This window comes from Psammomys obesus, unplaced genomic scaffold (genome assembly GCF_907164565.1).
Source record: "Psammomys obesus unplaced genomic scaffold, mPsaObe1.curated_primary_1811, whole genome shotgun sequence".
NCBI classification, from domain to species: domain Eukaryota; kingdom Metazoa; phylum Chordata; class Mammalia; order Rodentia; family Muridae; genus Psammomys; species Psammomys obesus.
In genome coordinates this window covers 1180902-1204334 of record NW_026585685.1, presented here as the reverse complement: position 1 = coordinate 1204334, position 23433 = coordinate 1180902, and the positions used below count along the sequence as shown (strand labels likewise).

Genomic DNA, 23433 nt, shown 5'->3' with positions numbered 1-23433 from the left:
TGAATCAAACTCTTAGATTGGTGGCACCTGCCTCTGATTGAGGACGTGGCAGCTAGTACAGCCTAGTTGACATGGTGGAACAGTCTGGGTTCCTTCTACACTGTGTTGTAGTTTCCACCATAATTCTCTTTCAAGTCCCACTGCCACAAGTTTATTGAAATCATTAGATCTGTCTGCTTCAGATTCAATGAATAGCTGATGATGGCATGAAGGTAACACAAGTAGAACTAAGACTCAAACTAAACAAAATAGTTAGTAAAATACCTCTTCAAGTTCAGAGACAGCAAACACTACTTTTTCAATGGTTTCCCCATGGATCTCCAGGAACCGCCTCACAGTGCCTAAGGAAGAGAATGGGAAGGTATTCAGTGTTAAAACCAAGCTCTGTAACAGGCTACTCTTCACCTCATCAGCCACTGCTCATCAGAAAAGCCGGCTCCCCACCCCCCACAAAGCTGGAGTGCTTTCCTTCAAAGCAACTGTTGCAGACATGTTTCAGAGGTCCCTGAATGCATGTCCTCTCTGCTCTGAGCCCTCCACTGGCCCTAAGGTGCCATAGTGGGAGCTTTATTGCATTTGCATTTCTAGTGTCTGTGGTGGTGGCTGGCTACAATGCTGAGTCCAGACCACCCACCCTCAACCAGCATGTTCTTGATTTCCCTGGGGCTTCCCTTTGGCCGAAATAATCCAGTACAAATGGAAAGCAGAGTGACTTTCTATTTGTTCACTTACAGCATTAGATGTTCCACCCAGCCTGTTTCCCACTCACAGAACTGAAGATGAGTTATCTTTTTAAAAATCTCTATCCCATCTTTATTTTGCTCTATCAAGACCCCAAAGCCCAGCCGTAAATCTCCCTGGCTTTGGTCCTTTATGAACATGCTGCTGCCTTTGAAAAATGCCCACATTTTTGTTTACTTGATACACATACTCTCATAGCTCACTAATTGGTAAATTAAATTTAACTTCAAATGTTGATGACTCCCAAACTGTACAATGTTTCTGAACTAAAAAACTGAGTTACTAGCTGGGCAATAGCGGTACACACCTTTAATTCCAGCACTTGGGAGGCAGAGGCAGGTGATTATCTGAGTTCAAGACTAGCCTGGTTTACCCAGACTACATAGAAAGACACTGTCTTTTAAAACAAAAACAAAAAAACGACCACCACCACTACCACCACCACCACCACCACAACAACAACAAAAACCCAACCAACCAACCAAACAAAAAACCAAACAAACCCCAAACTGAGTTACTTACTCCTTGAGCATATTTGCCTAGATAACCATCGAGACCTCAAATCTGTGGGTCTAACTTCCATCTTCTTCCCTGTATTCCCTAGCTCAGTTACATACCAACAAGCCAATTGGTCACTCAAACCAGAATCCTTGATTTGCTTTTTTACAAAAATATTGGTTTTTTGCATATGAGATTTGCATACATGTGTATAAATATATCTATCACCTCTGTGCCTCGTACCCACAAAGGCCAGAAAAGGTGTGAGAACTGCTGAAACTGGAGTTACAGATGGTGTGAGCTGCCATGTGAATGCTGGGATCTGAACCGAGGTCCTCCTCAAAAGCGGCAAGTGCCTTTAACCTCTGAGCCGCCTCTTCAGCCTCATGACCTTTCCTAAAACATTTATCTACCGTGTGTGTGCATCACGGCATGTGTACACAGCTCAGAGGACAAACTGCAGGGATTGTCTCTGTCCTCCTACCGTGTGGCTTCAGGGCTGAACTCAGGCCATCAGGCTTGGCAGAAGCATCTTGCTGAGCAACCTCACTTGCCCCTGAATTTCCTTTGGCATTCCTTTGTTTTTTCCTTCAAGCCATGGTTTGCATGCACAATCTTTTAATTCTACTGTTAACACTTCAAATATCCATCCTTCTCTCAGCTGCTTTCAAGCTCTTAACACTCACACACATTTTGGCAGTGAGCTATTAACTGGTCTCGGTTTCTTTCATTTCCAAAGCTGCAACTTTTGCTTCCTGGGTAATCTTACAGTACCGTTCTTAGGAAATTCTTGTAATAGGGCCGTACCCGTTAAACATTAACATGACTTGCCATGCTGTCCCAACTGCCCACCTCATGAGGCCTATTTCCAACTGCTCCTCCCACACATCTTATACAGTCACTTATATTTCACAATCTCCCATTGGTGGTAGGTTAGTTCTGACTGGAATACATTGTTCTCCACTCGCTTCTTTTATGAATCTCCACTTATTTTTCAAGAATTGGCCATAAGCTATCTTTGTGTAGCACTCTACCCCTTAATGTGTTCCTTTATACAGAATCTCCTGAATCCATGTTGGATCAAGTTTGCCTGAGGGCTCTGCAAGTTTATATTAGGGTTAATGACATACAGTCCCATGGTAAATTGGGATGCCTCTGTGACATCTTGAGCATCTTTCTATCTGTAAACTTCTTACAATTGCATTGTGGATCTATTTAAGGCCATGTATATTTTATATTGATATTACACTAACTAAAGTCTAGCAGAACATGTCGATATGACATGCACTCAAAAGTAACTGATAACTGAATGAATAATTCATGGCTGTCCTGGTAAGTAATGCAGTCCAAGAATCTAGTACAGTAGATTCGTTTGTTGAGAGAAGGATACGTCTGCTGCTTTAGCTGCAAATCTGTTTTTCATCTCTCCTTCTGGTCTGCTTTCTACATTTTCCCTAAAACAGCTTCCTAAAAGAAATTTTATTTTATAACTATTTATGCTACATAAAATTTTGACACTCATATGTATTTTTTCCTTAATATAGTACTGCATGTTTCTTATGGAAGATAATGCCAAATAGTAATCAAATTAAATTTTCTCAAGAGTGCTCATTTAGAAAGAGAATTCTGGTCGGGAGGAGGAACAAGACTGACCTCATGACTCAAGGGTTTTAGCATTGTCAGCCTACTATTCCTTCCAATACTCAGTATTCCTTCTGAGTACTCTCCTTGGCAGCCAAACAGGATGTCACATGTTTTACATTTGTGAAGGTGCTTTAATTAGTGTGACATCCAGGATATTAATACTTCCAACATAGAAGCGTGGAAGGAAAGAACAAGCACCATGGGCTTCTTGCCTTACTGCTGCATGTTCTGTATAGGACAGAGAATAGCAGAGTAGTAACTTAAGTTCTTGTTGAATAAATAATACGATAATTTTACTTCAATGTTGATGTTGATGGGTTTTCAAAGACTTTAATTGTATATGAACTAGGGAAAAAAGATACTATCAAAAGTTTTGGTATATTGATCAAGAAGATATTAGGTCTTTGTATGAAATGTTTGGCTAATAGTTTAATAAGCAAGAAAGTTCTTAATTTAGAAGATGTATAATGTCAATGGACTCATTTTTAGCATGCGTGCACTATAAACATGTACAAGCCATTTATTATTTGCAAATTCCAGAAGTACACTATTGTCTTTGTATTTGTTTTGAATAACATATTCTATAATTTTGCTATATTTAAGGTTTCAATGAAATGACCCTTATACAATTTGACTAGCTCACTTTCAAGAGCTACTTGCTTCCTTTCTGCCAATTACATTCCTAGAAGTAATCTTCCCACTATCACTCTTTACCTGTTATTGTAAATTCCTCTTAAAACAGGGGGTGGGGGTTGACTGAGGTATTATTATGCAGTAAAGCAATACTTGGGACCATTTACCCCAAACAGTGCACACAGGGAATTCACATAATAGTATTTAAGGAGGGTATGCAGGCACTGTTTCAGTATTCCTAATGATGAGAACCTCATTAAAATACAGTACTATCTCAAAGAAATCAAAGCTCTTCCCTCATAACATGCCTAGATCTTGCCATCTGCAGTTAGAATTCTTACCTTCACCTTTCCAAGGATCTATAAAGTTCTTGGAAAAGCTTTTAAAGTCTATATTTCTGAACTCTGCTTTGGATAAGAGACCACAGCATTCTTTTGATGGAAGCACAGTGTAGATTATGATACACCAACTCCTGTGAAGAGCACTTAGTCAAAAAACGTACCACAGCATAAGGTCAGTGTGAGAGCCCTTCAGGTATTTTAAGATGGACATCATATCTGCAAAAAGCCTACCACTGATGTTTCAAGTAACTGGTCCTTGTTTGTCATTGTCTTGTGAGCTGTGACCTAAAATGTATAGACTACACTGAGGTCATGGACTCTCAACATGAGTGCTAGTTTTTATTTCCGGGAACTGAACTCATGTATACTAAGCACATACTCTACCACGGTCCTATGCTTTTGGCCCAGCACTACACTTTTATATCACATACAACACTGTCCGTCAGTTTAGACTCTGACAGTGATTTTTAAACCTAAACACAGTTTTATATTCAAGGAGTACTTGTGAAAGTGCTGTCTAAATAGAAAAATGCTATGCAAATATATTATGAGTTTGTTTTTTGCTGCATATCTACATACTGTTAAGATTATTTTTATTTGATTCAAATACTCATTGCATTAGTCATACTTTGAGGCCTGATATCATTTTCAAACTTAATGAGCAAGCCCTGTAAGCCTTTATGCACAGGTATAAATTACAGCATCCTAAGAAATTCAACTGAGAACTTTGCAATCCAGCAATGCAAAGTCTCCTGGGATGCCATGATGTTCTTTCCTTATAACTTATCTAGTAACCAACATTTTCAGAATTTGATTTATGTGTGGCACCTCCAGCATTACTTACGAAGAGCAATGTGTGTAGCATCCTCTAGAGGATAACCCCGCTTTGCAGAATTGATGACACAGAAGCCAACAGAAGACATGGACTGTTCTCTGCAATCAGACAGAAAACCCAAAAGTTGTACTAAAACAATTCTCTACATACATAATCCATAAGTAATTTCAAAATGCAAGTCTGGATCTCTCCTACCCCACCAATAAATTCACAACTGTTAACTCAACTGTATTATTTGATAGTTATATTAATGTAAAATTTGACCATACTGCTTGAGAGATAATATCTGAGCCCTTCGGAGTTTGATTTGCACAGTGAGCTTTAACAGTGTGTGGGGAAAGGTCGTACTTTGCCAGCTGAAGCACGTTTCTGTAGCAGCTGTACAGGGAACTCTCTGCTGCGGTGCGATACCGGCTCTTATACTTTGGCCCCACTGTGTGAATGATGAACCGAGCAGCTAGGTTAAAGCCTTTTGTCAATTTTGCTTCACCCGTTCGGCAACCTGAGAACAATGGGGACACAAAAGAGCCTGTAAATATTAGGGAAACACAAATATGCAAAGCATAAAACAATGCATTAAGAACTATGAGGAATGTCATTTAAAAATGGGACTGAATACAAGCATCCATGTCTGTTGCTTCTGATCTCCTGGCAGTGAGACAGGACAGCAGGTATAAGTACAATCTTACATCACAAAATGGGGACGGCACAGAACAGAGAGTCATTATTCAGGTTTGCAAGAGGACAAAAGTCAGTGGACTATGGGTAACCAGCTTAGTGAAGGAGAAAAACCTAGCAACTTGCAAAATGGGGTAAGCATTATGAATGAGCTGGAGGGCGAAGTCAGACTTAAAGCAGACTGCTTCATTTAAATCCTGAGTCCGAAGTATTGTGTGAAAACTCTGGGTATGTTCATGGCCTCACTGTGCTTTGACTTCCTATGTAAGGGAGACACTGACCTGTAAGATCAAATGAGTTAAGTTATGCAAAATGCACAATGCAGCAGTGGCTGTTGTTATTTCTGGAGAACACTAGAAAGACTACTAATTACTTCTCAGACTATGCTGTGATATGGGACTATGAAGAAAAGGCTGAGGTTGCAGGTGTATACAGTCAATCAAAACTACAAGCCCTCCCCAAGCCTGCTCAGTAAGGTCATGATTTCTTTACAGAGCAGATGACTATTCCCAGGAGATGTTGAACAAGAGTTTCTGGAATCCAGAACCCCAGGCACAAGTGCAAACAGGGGATTCAATTAAGGTGTTAAAGCTGCCAGGACAATGCCTAGCCACCTGGTTGTCTAACATGCATATTCAAGGCCAAAGACAAAGGTCAAGTTGAGTGTGATAATTAAATAAGCCCAATAAAACCACAAGATGTCTGTTCTACCTAAGATCCAAAACCCAATAATTCTGCTGTTATGGAGTAAATGCTTGCATAGCTCTCTCACTTCCTACGTTAAAACCTCACTGTAGCATGTGATGGCATCCGGACCAGTGTCTTTGGGAGGTGAGAGGAATGAGACAAGATCATGCTGGAATCCTCACAAATAGGATTAATATCTTTCCAACAGAGATTGCTTCTGCTTTCTGGACTGTGAAGAGGTCTAGAAAGCTTCAGAAAATCCTGATCTGCCATCCTGATTCCAGACTTCCAGATCCCAGAACTAGGAGAATCAAATATCTACAAGCCATGCATCATCTGTACTTTGTCAGCAGCATGGGGACCCACACCTGTAATCCCAGCACTTAAAAGGATGATACGAGGTCCAAGTTCATATGCTAAGTCTAAGCCAGCACGGGCTACACAACATACCACCTTAAACAAACAGGCAAACGGGTAAGACGTGCACGCAGGCACACATGCGTCATTGGCTTTTCAGCTCCTCCTAGACGCCACTAACACTTACAGACCACTGAGAAGCAAAGAAGTCCTTGACTCAAACAGAAGTCGACAAAACTCCTGATATACAACAGGCAGAGACAAAATGACCAAAAGTCTTCACACTAGAAACATGACTCTCAGAGACATGCGAGAAGATGCAGGGCCTCGAGTCAAGACCAGAACGTTGCTTTAAAATATACATGGGGGACAGAAAGCAGCACTTACCCACTTTTGCTACAGACTACTAAAAACTGTAAGAACGGGAAAGTTCAATAGGGGCTGAAACTACAGTTGAGGATATCATGCAGACAGCAAAATGAAATTAAGAGATATCAAAAAAAATTGAAAGACAAACCAAGAAAATATAACATGCAATACTAGTTCTTCAGAGAGAGAAATGTGGAAGAAAAGCAAGAAACTTCCCAGAACTGAGGGTCACATTCCGCAGGTGTTGGTGACCTTGGGCGTTGCTGTCTGAGGAGTGAGTGAGACACTAACACTCAGTAAAGAAGGGTCAGCGACCTAAAGGCCTCAGGTGGACAAAGGTGAGTGACTGACAGCACCTGTGGAAGCTTCTGATGGACGGTCCACAGACCAAGCCTGTGGCTATCTGCCACTTACAGACTGCAGGGGAAGCAACCTGCAGATAGATTCTTCATCCTCAAAGTCTTCCCTGAACCGCTCCCACGCGGCTGCCCCTTTCTGTCCAACGAAAACCCCCACACCTCCACGGCATGTACGGGCAGAGGCTGTGGACCTTCAGCTGTTCTGATTAAAGAACACATCTGCTTCTGGAAACGCCTGCCTTTCTTTAGCCTCTATCACTCTGTATCTAACAGGAACATGTGTGTCTTACTCATCTGCCTGTTTGTTTAAGGTGGTATCTTGTGTGTAGCCCGTGCTGGCTATATATTACTAAATATAGCTCAGACTGGCCTCAAGCTTGGACTCCCCCATTTCATCCTCCTGAATGCTGGAATTATAGCTCTGGGTCACTGTGCGTGGCTGCTTAAGCACTCAAACTGCTGACAAAGTGCAACTGACAGGTGGATTACAGTCACCCATTTCTTAGGTGTGGAAGTCTGAAACCAGGGTGGCAAACAGAAAATGCAAACTACACAGAGGCAACCCACTATGAAATTTCAGCACATCACAAATAAAGATGGAATCATAAAGCTTCCTAAAACAAACTGGTAACACAAAAAAAAATTCAAAATAAGACTATTATCAGCTTTCTAATGGAAAGGTCTCAAATTGCTAGATTCATTACTTTTAAAGTGTTTTTGTTTGCATGTGGACTACATTCATGCAGCACCCACAGATGCCAGAAGAGAGGGAGGGAGTCTCTGGAACTGAGGTTACAGATGGCGGTGAGCCACCACGCCAGAGCTGGGAACCAAACCAGAGCAAAAGCAACAAGTGCAACCACCTCTGAAGCCCTAAGACTGCTAGATTTGCAAGGGGCGCCAAAAGCGATTGGGGTGTTAAGTTTATTAGAAGAGTTACCTAGCACCATAGACAGACAGACAATAGTAAGGCAGATGCTCCACACAGGCATCAGGCCTACACAGCAGAGACCCTTGTTACAGGTCTACGAGGAAGGAGGTAGGTTTTAGTACATGCCTCCAGCCAGGCTCTCAGATTCCCTAGCAGGTAGCTAGTGGAGAAGAGGGGGAGGAAAGGGAGATGTGGTCACCAAGAACCACAGGTGGCTCTTTGTGTGTCCCAGGTTGGAAACTCATTTCCCCAAGCCAGTAACCTGGAAGTCTGGTTGGTTAGCTGGGGATTCAGACAATGCTCTCCAAAGGATCCCTGTCTGAAGCTGAGGAGGGAGTTCAGAGATTATAGCTTGAGCAGTAGGTTGGTCTGGATTCTAACATTCAGGAGAAAGTAGTAAAAACAATGGAGAAATGCCTTCACAAGTTTAGAAAACAATTTCCAAACTACAATTCGATTTTCAACCAACTTTCCAATTAAGCAGGAAAATAGAAGCAGTTTGTCCCTGTCATTCTTCCCAGAATCTGACAGCCAGAACAGGGAAAAAAAAAAAAAGTGCAGGGCGTCTTGAAAACACAGCATCTAATGTGGTAGACAAGTGATGTCCTAGGAGGATGTGAAACTCAGTGCTTGGGCATTAGGCACAGAGCAATTTAGAAAGAAAGGAGAGAGAGGAAAGTTCCAAGTGATCCCTGCCAAGGGAGAAATAGGTTAGAAGAAAAACTTAAGACTAAAAGGTCTGATGTTCACTAAGAGGAGGTTTACCCTTGTATCAAATGTGGAAAATGAACGCGTGACAGATACAAAAAAATTAGTTTAATAAAATAAAGTCAATTAATAACTTCATGGAGGAAAAAAGTACAAAAAGAATAGGAATGTACTTGCTTAACAGTTGTGAATGTTTTATATAGTCACAATGCTAGTAGGGAATATTGATTTAATGTGAATCGTGATAGTTTGGGAAGATGGCAAAAGAGGAAGAACATGTGAGAACTTCCTATGCCATGGAGTAGAGAAAGGTTTCATTTCCTCAGTAAAAAGTCAACAGAAAAACAAGAGAGGAATTGCAGCGTACTGCTAGAAAAAGCAGGTGAACTAGGTACGGTATTGAGATGGTGGCAAGGACTTGCTCCAAAGCACAAGAATTAGATACTGTTTCCCATACATTATATTTGACACTGAAAACTATATACATGATCAACAGAACACTGTATGCACAAAACTATAGAAAACAAGAAAGCCAGGAAATTTTGCTATTAACCAACTCTTTATTTGGAAGACTAGGTAAATGTCTTAGTTACTTTTAAATTACTGTGACGAAATACCATGACCATAACATATAGTGACAATTTTGGAATTTTGGTTTCTTAAAAAAATATAGTACCGTGCAGTTTTTATTACTGTTGGTCTATAGTACAGCTTGAGATCAGGGATGGAGATACCTCCAGAAGATCTTTTATTGTAAAGGATTGTTTTAGCAATTCTGGGTTTCTTGTTATTCCATATGAAGTTGAGAATTTTTCTTTCAAGGTCTGTAAAGAATTATGTTGGTAATTTGGTGGGATTGCACTGAATCTGTAGATTGCTTTTGGTAAGATGGCCATTTTTACTATGTTAATCCTGCCAAGCCATGAGCAAGGGAGAACTTTCCATCTTCTGATATCTTCTTCTAATTCTTTCTTCAGAGACTTGAAATTTTTTTCATACAAGTCTTTGACTTGCTTGGTAGGGTTACACCAAGGTACTTTATGTCATTTGTGGCAATTGTGAAGGGTGTTGTTTCCCTAATTTTTTTCTCAGCCCTTTTGTCTTTTATATACAGGAGGGCTACTGATTTTTTGGAGTTAATTTTGTATCCGGCCACTTTGCTGAAGGTGTTTATCAGCTGTAGGAGTTCCCTGGTAGAGTTTTTGGGGTCAGTCAGGTATACTATCCCCTGCAGACTATCAAAGTAGATGTTGAGACTTATGGCCAAACTTTGGGCAGAATACAGGGAATTTTATGAAAGAATTGGGAAATGGTAAGATCTGGAGAGGACAGGAGGTCCACAAGGACAGCAACAGAACCAAAAAATTTGAACACAGGGGTCTTTCCTGAGACTCATACTCCAACCAAGTACCATGCATGGAGATAACCTAGAACCCCTGCACAGGTGTAGCCCATGGCAGTTCAGTGTCCAAGTGGGTTCCATAGTAACGGGAATAGGGACTGTCTCTAACATGAACTGATTGGCCTGCTCTTTGATCACCTCCCCCTGAGGGAGAGCAGCCTTACCAGGCCACAGAAGATGACAATGCAGCCACTTCTGATGAGACCTAACAGACTAGGATCAGAGGGAAGGAAAAGAAGACTTCCCCTACCAGTGGACTTAGGGAGGAGTATTCGTGGAGAAGGAGAAAGAAGGGAGGAGTTGGGAGGGAAGGAAGGAGGGAACTACAGGGGATACAAAGTAAATAAAGTGTAATTAATTAAAAAAAATCATCCTGAAAGTGTTTTTAATGTTTGAAAATAAACACAGTTCACTAAGTAAGATTTGCTCTGGTCCTCGTTCTGTCCAGTGTGCTGTCTGTCCAAGGCTACAAGTTCTACTAAAGAGAAGTGAGTAAGTGAGTTACCAAAGATGATTCAGCAACATTTCAACTGCACTTCTTTGCAAATCCTAACCCCACAATAATGACACACAGAGGCTGCTGAATGCTTGGAACAAAGAGTGCTAACCAGAAAACAGCAAGCAGAAAGTGCAGTACATGCATTCTTACCCCTGAGAGCTCACACTTCAGACCTGAGTCAGAGAACACACAGGCAACAACCCAATGATCCCAGCATCTCCACACTGTGTATGCTCAGGCTCTGACCTGTTTTTTGGGCTCTGGATATGTGCTCTGGGCTAGAAGAAGAAGCCTGGTGAATCCAGATGTTCTAATTCTTTATAATGGAATACAAAGGACAACGCACAGAACTTTTGTTTTATGAAAATAACCAAGTTCAAAGTGAGAAAGTTGTACTGATTTGGGATGAACTGGATGGCTACACAAATCCTATATTATCTATTTTTAAAAAGCTCTATTTCTTAGAAAAAAATTTCTAATTAAATTGCAACACAATTTTGCATATCAGGAATTTCAGCAACACAATAGCTATTACCCTCCACATTTTAAACATTTCTTCTCGAATATTTAAGAATAACTAGTGTTCCCTCCAAATCTACATGTTTGAACTGTTCAGTAATGTGCCTTCTACAATACCTAACAGGCTAATAATTTTTCTTTTAGGTGTACTCCAGTTTATCACTCTTAAAAGGTAGTATTGCCACAATAAAGGACACAGGGTCTACCCCAGGGGTCTCAGCCTCTATTAGCACTGATAACTTTGCATTTATTCAGTTAAAATCATTGGGAATTTCAATTATCTTTGCTGGGCTGTTCTTGCCTGCACCAAGTTTACCCTTTACTCAGGACAGCATGCTTGCAAGTAACAATCTATAACATCACAACATGGTACTCAGGACAGCAGTAACAATCTCTAAGTTTACAACACGGTTAGGGCACACATGGGAAGCATCACATTGCAGACTAAGACCACATTCTATGTGACAAAGAGCCTTTCTGAAGGAAAGAAAATCTGTGCATTGCAGGAGAGGTGTCAGGCAAGACTTGAGAGTTAAGAGCCGAGAGAAAGGGAGACAGCAAACTCAAACCACAGAGAAGTTTCCATAGAGACCCTTTGGGTTCAAGGACTGAGTTTTGAAGGCAAAAGCCAGGGTAGTATGAGACTGGAGACCAAAGAGTGAGATCTTTTGGGGACTGGAGACCAGCTTAAGGACTCTGAAGAATCACTAAATGGTTTGAAGTTGAGGAGCAAGAAGGAGGGGTTCACGGATTATTACACAGACACTGGTCAGTGTGTGTAAACAACTTCATGAAGAATAAACAAAAGGAGATCAGTTAACAGGGAGGGAGGAAGTAGCTGCTAAGAGAGAAATAAAGCCACAATAAATTTAGGACCTGATGACAAACTTTGTGGGAAGGATAAGGAAAAGAGGGACATGTTAATCCTAAGGTTTTCTGACTAACAAGTGGGGTGGAAGGTATGTTGTTCTACTGATAGTAAGCACTTCATATGTGCACGAAAGACTGCCAAACTGTCAAACTGGCTTCTCAGGCCTGACCCTATCTAGCAGCCTAAAGTTAATGCAAGATTATAATATTAATCTCTATCATTTTTTTGCTTTTATTTCAAGCCCGTCCATTTGACAGCTGTCCCTAGCTTTCTATCATAAATTTATTAAGCCATAACATGTAATCATTTACTACCTTAATAAAAATTTGAAAAGGTGACAGTGTCACATAAATCTTCAGCGGCCACTGATAACCTCCTCAGGTCAGCACTGGTCATTCAGATAAGATGAGAGAACTAACAGGTAGCAGCAGCAGCAGCAGCAACAGAACTTGGTTTCCGCTACCTGACGTCCACCATGCCATTTGGTCTGTGTATTAACTTATTGGCAATGCCTGCAGCATCACAACTTGATGTCCACTGTGCCAATTGGTCTATATGATACTAATTGTTTTCATCCAAAATATTTATTAAACTTTTGCTATGCATCAAGAACTGAGGTAGGAACCACCATTACCAGCACAGACTGAGTGGTGATGAGTCTCCTGTCACATGCTCAGTGCAGTGAAGGGTCACAACAATAATCCCAGCTAAACACTAACGACTCCCTAGTATTTGGGTAAATATTAACTTTAACAGCGAGAAATTGTGTAACATCATACTTGCTTTTCTACTCTCGTATTGTTTCTAATCTCACTCTAAGCTGTACGGGTGGGCACATGCATGGGTACCCTGTAAGGGATTTTTCCTGGCTCGCTTCTGTGATCTTTACCAAAGGACTTTACAGTATTTTCTTAAAGATCCTTTCTAAATTCCACACATTTATTATGGCATCCTGTTACAGTCTGATTAAAGACTTCTTCAACAGCCCCCTCAGCACTCCTGCATACTCCATGGCCTCTGCTCACTGGCTTGCTCCTCATAGCTTGCTAAGTCTGCTTTCTTAAAGGACTACCAGCCTAGGGGCAACCTCACCCACACAGGCGAGGCCTCCCACCTCAATCACTAATTAAGACAATGCCACACAGGCTTGCCTACGGTCCAGCCTTATGGAGGCATTTTCTTAATTCAGGTTCCCTCCTCTCTGATAATTCTACTTGTATGAAGTTGATATAAAAGTAGCCAGCACACCTGTCATTTTAAAATTCAGCATAGGATTGATAAGCTGGACTGCTAGTAAAATTGCAATAACACGTCTAAGAGCGGTCACTCACCTTTAAGTTTTAGTAGGTCCTCCTTCAAATCTGGCCCCGCAAGCATGAAGATACTCTCTGACACAGGGTTCTTATCTGTGAGGCTCTCATTGCTGGTGTTCACAATGGCTGTACAGTTCAGCAATGCCACGTCTCCTTTCCTGAGGGACCAACAGATAAAAAGCAATTGTGGGAAAGAGGAGGGAGTTAACTGACCTAGTTTCTAACTTCTCCGAAGCCTCCCATCTCTGCGATATCAGCTTTGCAACAGCACAAAAGTAGAAACAGGGAAAAATGCCTGACTCAAATTAACCTGGCATCTCACAGTTTACAGTAACTGCTCCAACCCCAGAATTCACAGAACCATCATGCCATACATTTGCTCCTTGATATATTGCCTGCATTATAACAGAATGTTACACAGTTGAGAGTAGTTGACTTAAAGAGTTTAGAAATAGAATCAGTCATAATAACAGCCAAAAGAATATAACTGTCTATCAACTAGGGAACTGATAAGTGTGCTTGTAATATGGAGTACTATTAAGTCACAAAAAAAAGTGACACTTTGTACTACAACTGAAAATATTATGCTAAGTCCAAAAGTGTCAAATATTTTTGGTTTAGTTTTTTTTTTTTTTTTTTTTTTTTTTTTGAGACAGAGTTAAGTCTCACATATTTTACTGTTGGAATTTCATGTATATGAAATGTCCAAAACAGGCAAACCAACAAGATTAATTCTGAAGATGACGGGAATATCAGTGTCTTAACTGTGGAGATGGCTCCATGGATGCATACACAGAACAACATTTAAGCTGTACGTTTTAAATCTGTACACTTTACTGTATTTTAACTATAGCTCAATAAGGCTATATTATAAAAGCAACATTTCAAATAGGACTAGGACTTCAATAAAAAGAACTGTAGATGAAAATTAGGAGGATTCACACATGTAAAATATAATAAAAAGTTACCAAAGAACCACTTTTCCATTAATGTGGCGATTATACAGAAAAGGCGACCTGACGGTGTCTTCCCGGGATGTCTCCGCTGTGCTGTCCCAGTAGCTTACTTCATCTCCACACGAGTCAGCCCAGCTTAGCAGGGTGTCCACATCCACAAACTGGGAAGGTGCACCCAAGGGATCCATGGAATGGGAGCTTCAGCTTGTGTCCCAGAGGCCTCGGCAATTCAACAATTCCTGGAGATTTTAGCTTAAGAGAGAAGGGATCATTTTAAAACAAAAGCACAACTATTATGCACAATATTACTTTAAATCTACTAAGCAAACACATCCAACTCTGCTGTGGAATGGAAAGAGGCAAGAGTGTATTGAGTGCCTACAGTCATTGTACTGGTCTATTAGGACAACAACAACAACACTCCTAAAATATGGAAATAAGCGGGGAGAGATTATATAAGAATAAATTCCTTTCAAGGAACTGTGTCTTTTGTGATTAAAAATCATCACAAATCACACCAGTTCTACTTTTCAGAAAGGATTACTCATTCAACACTCTGGGCATCCGCTATTGCAAAATAAATACATAAAATGCTCTATGCTGTGCTATAAGATATGAAGTGATAAATATCATGTATAATTTAAAGAATTCCATCTAATGATAATGTGGATATGTTTGCAAGGCTGACTGAGACAGGGAGGGCCTACAGTTAAGTAGTAAGATATAATAAAGGTTTCAACTAATGATCAAAGAAGGTGAGACCTGGATTTAAGAGGCAACATGTGGGGCTAGAAAAATGACTCAGCAATTATGAGTGTATGCTGCTCTTGTAGATGATCTGAATTTGGTTCTCAGCACCCATGCCAGGAGGCTCACAGCCACATATTAACACAGCTGTAGGGTAGATAGTGCCCTCTTCTGGCTTCTGCAGGCAACTGCATTCATATGCAGTGACCATACACAGGCATATATATACTTAATATAAAAAAAAGCAAAATCTTTTTTTTTAAAGGCAACATACAGAGGAATAATGACAACACACAGGATTAGGTATATGAGATTGCATGTGGTAGACAGCTGGTTGTATAAAAGTTGGGAGAGGAGGGTGATAAGAAAGCACAGTTTCTAGAGCTGGACCTAGATCATGGAAAATTCCACCAGAGAAAAGGATGACCGCTGACTGCTACCGCTGTTTTCAGTAAACCGTAGCCTCATTCATCCACTTAACCTCTGTAAGCCCGTGGGTGTGTTAGGTACTATTCTAAGTCCTGAGGACACCATTAACAATACATCTCTACCTTAGGGAGCTCATGTGTCAGCAGAGTAGAAAAGTGATGCTAACAGTGCAACTAGAACGTGTATCACAGAGAAAAGGTGCCGTGTGAGGAGCAGGTTAAGCTGGGAAAGCAAGAGGGGGAGGAACAGCTAGGGCAAAGACAAAAGGGCAGGAAGAAGTGAGCTGCTGTCCAGGAGCCAGGAAGTTGTATGGGTTGGAGAATCATCTAGGTAATGAATTAGATGGTGAGGTTGGTGCAATGCAAGGCCGATGGTCCAGTTGTAAACCACCCTTAGCTTCTGCTCTAAATATGAGGACGTCACTAGAAGGTTTTGACCATCACAATTAAATGCAATGCCTGAAAGGAAGACTCTAGCTAGGGAAAGCAAGAGGGGCAAGAATAGCAGAAGAACATCCAGGAGGAATCTAGGACATGGCAGCCATGAGAAATGTCAGATTTGGGATATAACTGACAAGTAGAACCAGAGATTTGTCATAGGAATTCAGAGGGTGAGGAAGTACACGAGTCAGACAATGCCTAGATTACTTGCTTAAACACCTGAGTAGGATAGTAATGCTGTTTACAGAGAAGAGATACTGAAGTAAGCTATGGGGTGAACGAAGAGGATTTCCCCCTCCCATGTGTCTCTTAGAATGTGCTGAGTTCAAAATGCTCATTACATAGTCATGTGTTTGTTTATTGTCAAACTGACAATTGGATGCTTGAAGCTAGAGCTCAGAGCAGAGGTTCAGCTAAAGGTCTAGAAGTCTCAGCAAGTGCAGTGTTGAAAACTACAGGAACTAGACAAGGTTGTCTGCAGAGCAAATGCAATCAGTGAGAAAGAGCTCCCAGGACTGAGTATACTAAGACAAGACTGTACGTGAGAAGGCTGGTAAGAAAGGCAGAAAGCCAAGCAAGATGGTAGAGGGTGTTCACCAAGTGCTTCAGAAGGATGTGCCAGAGCAGAATGTTACCAAACAACCAAGACCACATGAGTTCAGGAAGTGAGCAGACAGATGAGGAGAGAAGAAAGTCAATCTGGGAACTAATTTTAAAAAGCTTTTTGAGGTAAGACTAATGTTTTTTGTCACTCAGGGAGAACACACATGACCTTCCAAAACCAATTTATTAGTGTTTCTTGGTGAGACATGGATCCTAACTAGAAGCAGAGATCTATCAGAATATGTTAATTCTTCTCACTTATTGTTAGGTAGAAAGTGTGGTCATTCACCTAGCAGTTAAAAGAAGATCTTGTAGATGATACCAATATACTTTTATCAGTGCTTGATGTTTGTAGTAAGTGCTTCTTTAAAATGAGTTTTCCTACACGCTGTACTTGGTTCACAGTCAGCCTTTGAACCTGGAGGCAAACACATGCCACATGTTGCTCCAGGCGGAACTGAACAGAGCACACATGCCATTGCCTCAATGCAATGACTGTCTCAGAAATCCCTGATTGCAGGCAAGGATGTGCTGACTCATGCTCACGGTTCTTAGCCATAAGATAAAATGAAAAAAAGAAAAGAAAAAATTCATCAAAAACATTAACAGTTTCTAAACTGCAAACTCACATGTCAACTTTTAGGGTAAAATTGCTTTTTAAAACTACATTCTATTTCAGACTCTAACACCTGCTTCTAGAACACTTTAAAATTAACAAAAAAGTGAAATGATCAAGAAGAAGAAATCTCCGATTTGGTGTAGTTCTCCTTTCTCCTGTGACAGAAGTAAAATCACATCGAGTGCATGACCTCAGACCTGCCTTCTCTTTACTACTGTCAGATGACCAGGTCCACATTCAGTCCCACAGTGCAACAGTGAAGTGTGACACAATGCAAGTCATGAGCCTCTGTGCATCAAGGCCCAAGTTCGGATCCCTGACTCACCGTCTGTGAGCTGCGATCCTTGAGGCAAAGCTAGCATTTATATATACAGCAGGGGCAATCAACTCACACGCTAATCATGAAGACTAATGCAATAACCTGTGCCAACACTGCACAGCAGAGAACCTGACGCAAAGCAAGGCACAATGAAATACTTTTTTAGATTTCCTCAGGGCAGTGTAACCACTGGAGAGAAGAAGTTATACTTCCAGCGTGCCAAAAAGACTCAAGTACTCACTGTCAAATCAACATGCATGCTAAATGCTGAGTGCTGAACTAAGTCACATTTTTCAGATCTTGATGTCATGACTTCCCTTGTTATGTCTTGTTAATCCCTAAATAACCCAACATCTGTTCTTATGTCAGTAGGGGAAGGAAGCCACACATCAGCAATCTTGACTGTGCCAAAATGAATGTGCGACCTTTCCTCCATTAGCTGAACCCTCCATCAACAGTACTGCTTTACTAATACAGCTATCTCTCTAAATGACTCTGAACAGCGCCTGTCACAGACAAGCTTTCAATGTCCTTCACCTTCTGGCACTCATACCCTGTGCAGTTTTCTTCTGCATTGCTCAGGGCTAGCAAATGATGGTGTGGCTTCTTCCAAAGATAGTTATAAAGGGCACTGTGGCCAAGCCTTGCTCTCTAATTGTGCTCTGAAGGTGTTAGGCTCCAGCCGGAGGAAAGCAGGGGTCTCTGCCAGAAGCTACCATGCACAGGCTTTTGGATAAACCACTGTGGAAGTGTGAACCCCCTGGCATTAGCTGGCTTTGAAACTACTCCAGCCAGGGCTGTTGTTTCCACTGCAACCTCATGAGAGACACTGACAGAACCATGCAACAACGCAACAATGCTACTTTTGAGTTCCTCATCTGTAGAATCTGTGAGAAAATAAAAGCCTCTTGGCCTATTATGATCCAGGCATTCATTCATTCATCCATTCATCCATTCATTCAAGAATGCTGGATACTAAATGTCCAACGAAAAGACAGAGCCACAAAACCCACCCAAACACGACATCAGGGAAATAGCGTGATAAATGTGCTACGTCAAATGGCCAGGAGAGATAGTTAATTCAGACTAGAAAAGCAGACATTGCCCCTTCAGAAAGCAGCGGTAAGTCCAAAACAGCAAGGGTGTTTCACACAGGTGAAAGAAATGCCGAGAGCTATGCATAGGAGTTTGGGGCGTTAAAGGATTTGCAGTGAATATGCTCTTTAATCTTTACAACCCTCCCATAAAGCAGATACTTGAACTCTTGTTTCAAACCTAAGAGGCTCAGTACCAGCCCAAGGCCAGCTAACCACCATGTGGACCCTGAGGCCACACTCAAGGCACACTGATCCTGAAGCCCATGCCATTCCCTCTGCTCTCTTCTCTTCCTGCTGCTCAAACCACTACCTTCTCTCCAGTTCCAAATCGATTTTCACGCAAACTTTTCCAGTTTCTGGGGGATCTCAGCATATATTCCGCATGCTTAAGCCAGCCAAAAGATCTTCATTCAGGCGCTTTAGCAGCTGCCCTTTATAAGAATTGTATCAATTCTCCCTGAACATCTTCCTCTCACATTCTTGAAAATCTTTCCTTCCTCATTTCTTCTTCAGACCACAGAAACAGCTCCCCACATTCTGTGGGGGGTGGGGGGGTGGGAGGGAGGCGGCATGCTGGGCAAACACTCTCACCAAGCTGTATCTCTAGCCCTCTTTTCCCTTTCTGTTTACTCTCTGTTTTGAGATGGAACACTCTAAGCTGCCCAGCCTCCCCTTGCTCATTCTCGCTCCCAAGAGGCACTGAAACCAGATTATCCTGCCTCAGCCTCCTGAGTAGCTGGGACTTTAGGCTTGTGCCACTGGGCCTGGCTGAGCACTTCACTTTGTGTGAGTGTGTATGGCAAATGTCCGCAGAGATATGTGTAAGCATGTGAATGGAGGTTAGAAGTCAGCAGCAGGCATCTTCCTCAATTGCTCATTCAACTTTCATTATTATTATTTTTTGAGACAGGGTCTCTCATTGAACCTGGGCTCAGCGATGCAGCCAATTAACACAAGGGTACTCTTGTCTCCTCATTCGAGCTGACATTACAAGAGCACACCACAGCGCCCAGCTTTCTTTCTACGTGGGTGCTGAGGAGCTGAGCTCAGTCCTCACACCTGAGTGGGTGCTGAGGAGCCGAGTTCGGTCCTTACACTTGTGGCAAGGCTGTAAGAGTGAGACATTGCTTCAGTCCCAGCTTCACTTTTGAGTATTTGTTGCAGAGCTCTGCTTCCTCTTTCATTTACTCAACCTTTTGCAATTTCTGTCAGCTCAACATGATTAAAGCTCTGATTTAAGGTCAACAGAAATTTCTTAAGTTGACCAATTTCTCCCTGAAATCCTATGATTGTCTTTGATGTGCATTTCAGTTGCTCTCCTGTCTGTCTATCTAGTCAGTTGAGTTTGCTGGATCTCTCCTGCTACTGGAGTTATTGTGATCCACAAGATCAGTGCTAACTTAGTGCTAACACAGCTGACATGGGGCAAAAGCTAATGACATTTTCTGGAACTCGTGTGTCCTAAGTGTCCTGGAAGTTAATTAAGGTTGAATTCCCCCCCCCCCCCCCAGACAGGGTTTCTCTGCGTAGCCCTGGCTGTCCTAGACTCACTTTGTAGACCAGGCCTGCCTCTGCCTCCGGAGTGCTGGGATTACTGGTGTGCACCACCACCACCACCCAGATAAGGTTGAATTCTTTTGCTCCATCTCCACCGAGAAACTGATTTTTCTCATTAGAAAGAGATTTAACTCACGGATGCTCCCAATATAAAATCATGGCCACGCTTATGCATCTCCACACCCATGCGCACACACAAGAAAGTTGAGAAGCAAACCCAAAGGTGGCAGAAACCTAAACCCCAAAGTACAGGAGCTCCCTACACACACACATATTATGTGAAAGTTACATGATGGAAAAATGTGTGTGGAAGAACTCATACATGTGCATACATCTGAAAGGATTTCAAGACTGAGATTAAAACTTCTAGGGACAGACTGAAAACAGGAAGGGGTCATGCGCATGATGGGAAGTAGCAGTGTGGGTGGAGACAGACAGGTAACTACAGTAATCTATAACCTTAGATAGAAATTTGGATAACAGTAAATGGAAAAAAATACTTCCCACTGGAAATCAATTGGTCGGTTCTGAACTTTGAACAAGCTTGCAAACAAACCTCAGAGCTTAGTGAAGCAGGCTCCTAAGGCATATTTTCACATCAAAAATTTGTTGGATTCCAGAATAGATCAGATCTATGGATTAGGCCAAATACTTTCTATGTTAAAGAGAAAGGACCCCCAAACAAAAAGAAGCTACTGAATATCCTTTATAATTCAAAGAGGCTACAGTTCTCTGTAGCCTATTTCCTTCCTACATTCTGTCATTACTAGCTTTAAAGAGAAAAAAAAAAAAAGTCTAGTGATTTATATGAAAAAATTAAGTTTCCCAGAGACCAGATTTTACTATTCAAGATTTGGCAGCATCAAGTAAGAACACTTTGGATCACTGTCTCAAAATCTGATTTTACCCCCCCCCCCCCCCCCCGTGACAGGGTTTCTCTGTGTAGCCTTGGCTGTCTTAGCTTTGTAGACCAGGTTGGCCTGCAATTCAGAGATCCACCTGCTTCTGCCTCCCTGCATGCTAGGATTGCAGGTGGGAGCCACCTTGACCAGTTATAAAACCTGATTTTCAAAAAGAATGGCATCAAGCTGGGCGTGGCGGCACAAGATACGTGCAGCACTACTCCTGGCACAAATCCCAGCACGAGGGAGGCAGAGGCAGGTGAGTCTTTGTGATTTTGAGGCCAGATAGTTCCAGGAGAGCCAGAACCATGTAGAGAGTTCATGCCTCAAAAACGAACGAACAAACACAGAATGGTATCATTTAAGAAAGGAAAGTGAGAATCTCTGAGATGACAGGCTGTCTGACAAATGGTTTCACAGATAAGACAAGTACGGAAAGTTGGACTATGCATCTGACCTCTAATAATTATGCTACTTGTTCGTTGCTTTCGATTAATTACAGGTTTACTATTCTTTATGGTTTTGTATTTCAATATTTAAAAGCTCAGAACATAAAAGGATGAAAAAAAAAACATACCACATCTATCCCAATGCCAAATCAGTTATGGAGTTATCAGTTAAAGAATTAACTTATGCAAATGGAAGGCTGCCCAGATGAAAAAGTGTCAGTGCTCAAATACATCAGCAATAAAAACATTATAGCAAAAACGACTTCTAAGCTTCATCAATGGTCCCAGGTAAACGGTAACATCATCATTCAAAACTACCCAAAGCATAGGCTCTACTGGTGAACTAGCAATGTCACCTGAGCATTAAGGAAACCAGAGCAAGCATCAGTTGCAGGCCTTCATACCGTGTGCAATTGGAAGCTTAAATGAGAATGTTGTCCTTCAAGCACTGGATAAGAAAAAGATCAAGATATCTTAGCCTGGCAAGGCAGTGCAGGCCTTTAATCCCTGCACTCTGTAGGCAGAGGCAGGTGGATCTCTGTGAGTTCAAGGACAGACTGGTCTACAGAGAGAGTTCCAGAACACACAGGGATATTGTGAGTCTCAGAAATGCTGTGTGTGTGTGTGTGTGTGTGTGTGTGTGTGCTATCACAGCACTCCATATCTAGACCAGGGTGGATTCCAAGTGCTGGTATTCTCATGGACCAAGCCTGGCTTTGACCCCACGATCAAACATGACAATACCAATTGGCAATGTGTAAAGGCTGGACAGGCCTGAAAGACTGTAAACTGTTTTTCCACCAAAGCGCACATTTTCCACCTCTAACAAGGGAATGTGCAGCATCTACAGGAGGTAGGGACCATACACACCTATCAAGCTCCTCCCCTGCTTCAAATAAAGCTGTCATCACAATTTCTTGCCTTTTCATTCATCCAAACCATAACAAATGTATTCTTGTTTCAAAACATCTATGCTGCCACAACCACCACCTATGTGTTCTGTATAATTTTTTCCTTAAATACAAATGATGCGCTGAACATGTTTTAAAACATGAAGAAAACCATACCCGCTAAACAATCCCTAACATTAAACAGAAACACAATTCTACCTGATAACTACCCTGTCTACTTTCTAAATTTCTAGGCTGGCTGCAAAGGTCTTGTTCAGTTAGTGATGGCAGGAGATCATTTCTTTTGTATAGTTAAACGTCATCTTCGGTTCTATACAGATAGCTAGAGACATCAGGGTTCATTTCTACAACTTCTAGACAGAAGCATGGATTGAAGCGCGCAGAACTGCAAGAGAGAAAAGCTAATTTCCTCTCGTTAACAGAGCGGCTCAGTCTCAGTCTACAATCAAGGACGGGCCAGCCCAGGGTCATTTCCCTCCCAAGAGGCCTGACAGCGGAAACACAAAACCAAGGCGATGTCACTCCGGGGACTGTGGGGTCCCTGGACAACTCAGCATCCAGGGCTCGGCGTCTGCCCTCAGCAGACTCAAATCTACAGGGCGGGCTAGACTCGACTAGAGCTGTCACCCGCAGGGCTGCTCGCGGCACCGCGTTCCAGCATCTCGGGGCGTGCGCCTCCGGAGCTCCGCGCCCCAACCTGCCCGACGTGCGAACCCCAAAGCCGGGGCGGACGCCAGCCCGATCCCTCCCAAGTCGTCGCACACGCCGTGCTGTCCTCCCTTCCCGGCTTCGCCCTTTTCTCACGGCGCTTGGGCGGGCCCATCCGGGCGACGGCCCTCAGCTCAGCTCCGTAGCAGAAGGCGGGAGGCTGACATCGGCAACACACGATTGCCAGAGGCGGAGGCTGAAGGCAGCTGGTCTCCAGAGGCCGGGGTGACTAGCGACAGCGCTCTGACAGCGACGGTACCCGCTTCCTTTCCGCCACGCCACCCAATCACACCGTCTCGCCGTCACTTCCT

The 23433-nt window shown here is 42.2% G+C and overlaps 1 protein-coding gene across 1 annotated transcript in view; it reads right to left on the bottom strand.

The window, feature by feature from the left end:
- The window catches only part of Gdap2 (ganglioside induced differentiation associated protein 2), a 54463-nt gene extending 31128 nt beyond the window's left edge, over positions 1 to 23335 (bottom strand). Inside the window, exons 1-6 of the mRNA XM_055628379.1 lie at positions 23219 to 23335; positions 14354 to 14593; positions 13404 to 13543; positions 5041 to 5194; positions 4702 to 4790; positions 265 to 341 (exon numbers count right to left, since the gene is read on the bottom strand). Of these exons, the coding sequence (XP_055484354.1) occupies positions 265 to 341; positions 4702 to 4790; positions 5041 to 5194; positions 13404 to 13543; positions 14354 to 14529 (636 nt within the window). The 5' untranslated portion in view covers positions 14530 to 14593; positions 23219 to 23335. The remainder of the gene's footprint in view (positions 1 to 264; positions 342 to 4701; positions 4791 to 5040; positions 5195 to 13403; positions 13544 to 14353; positions 14594 to 23218) is intronic.
- Between the last annotated feature and the right edge of the window lie 98 nt (positions 23336 to 23433).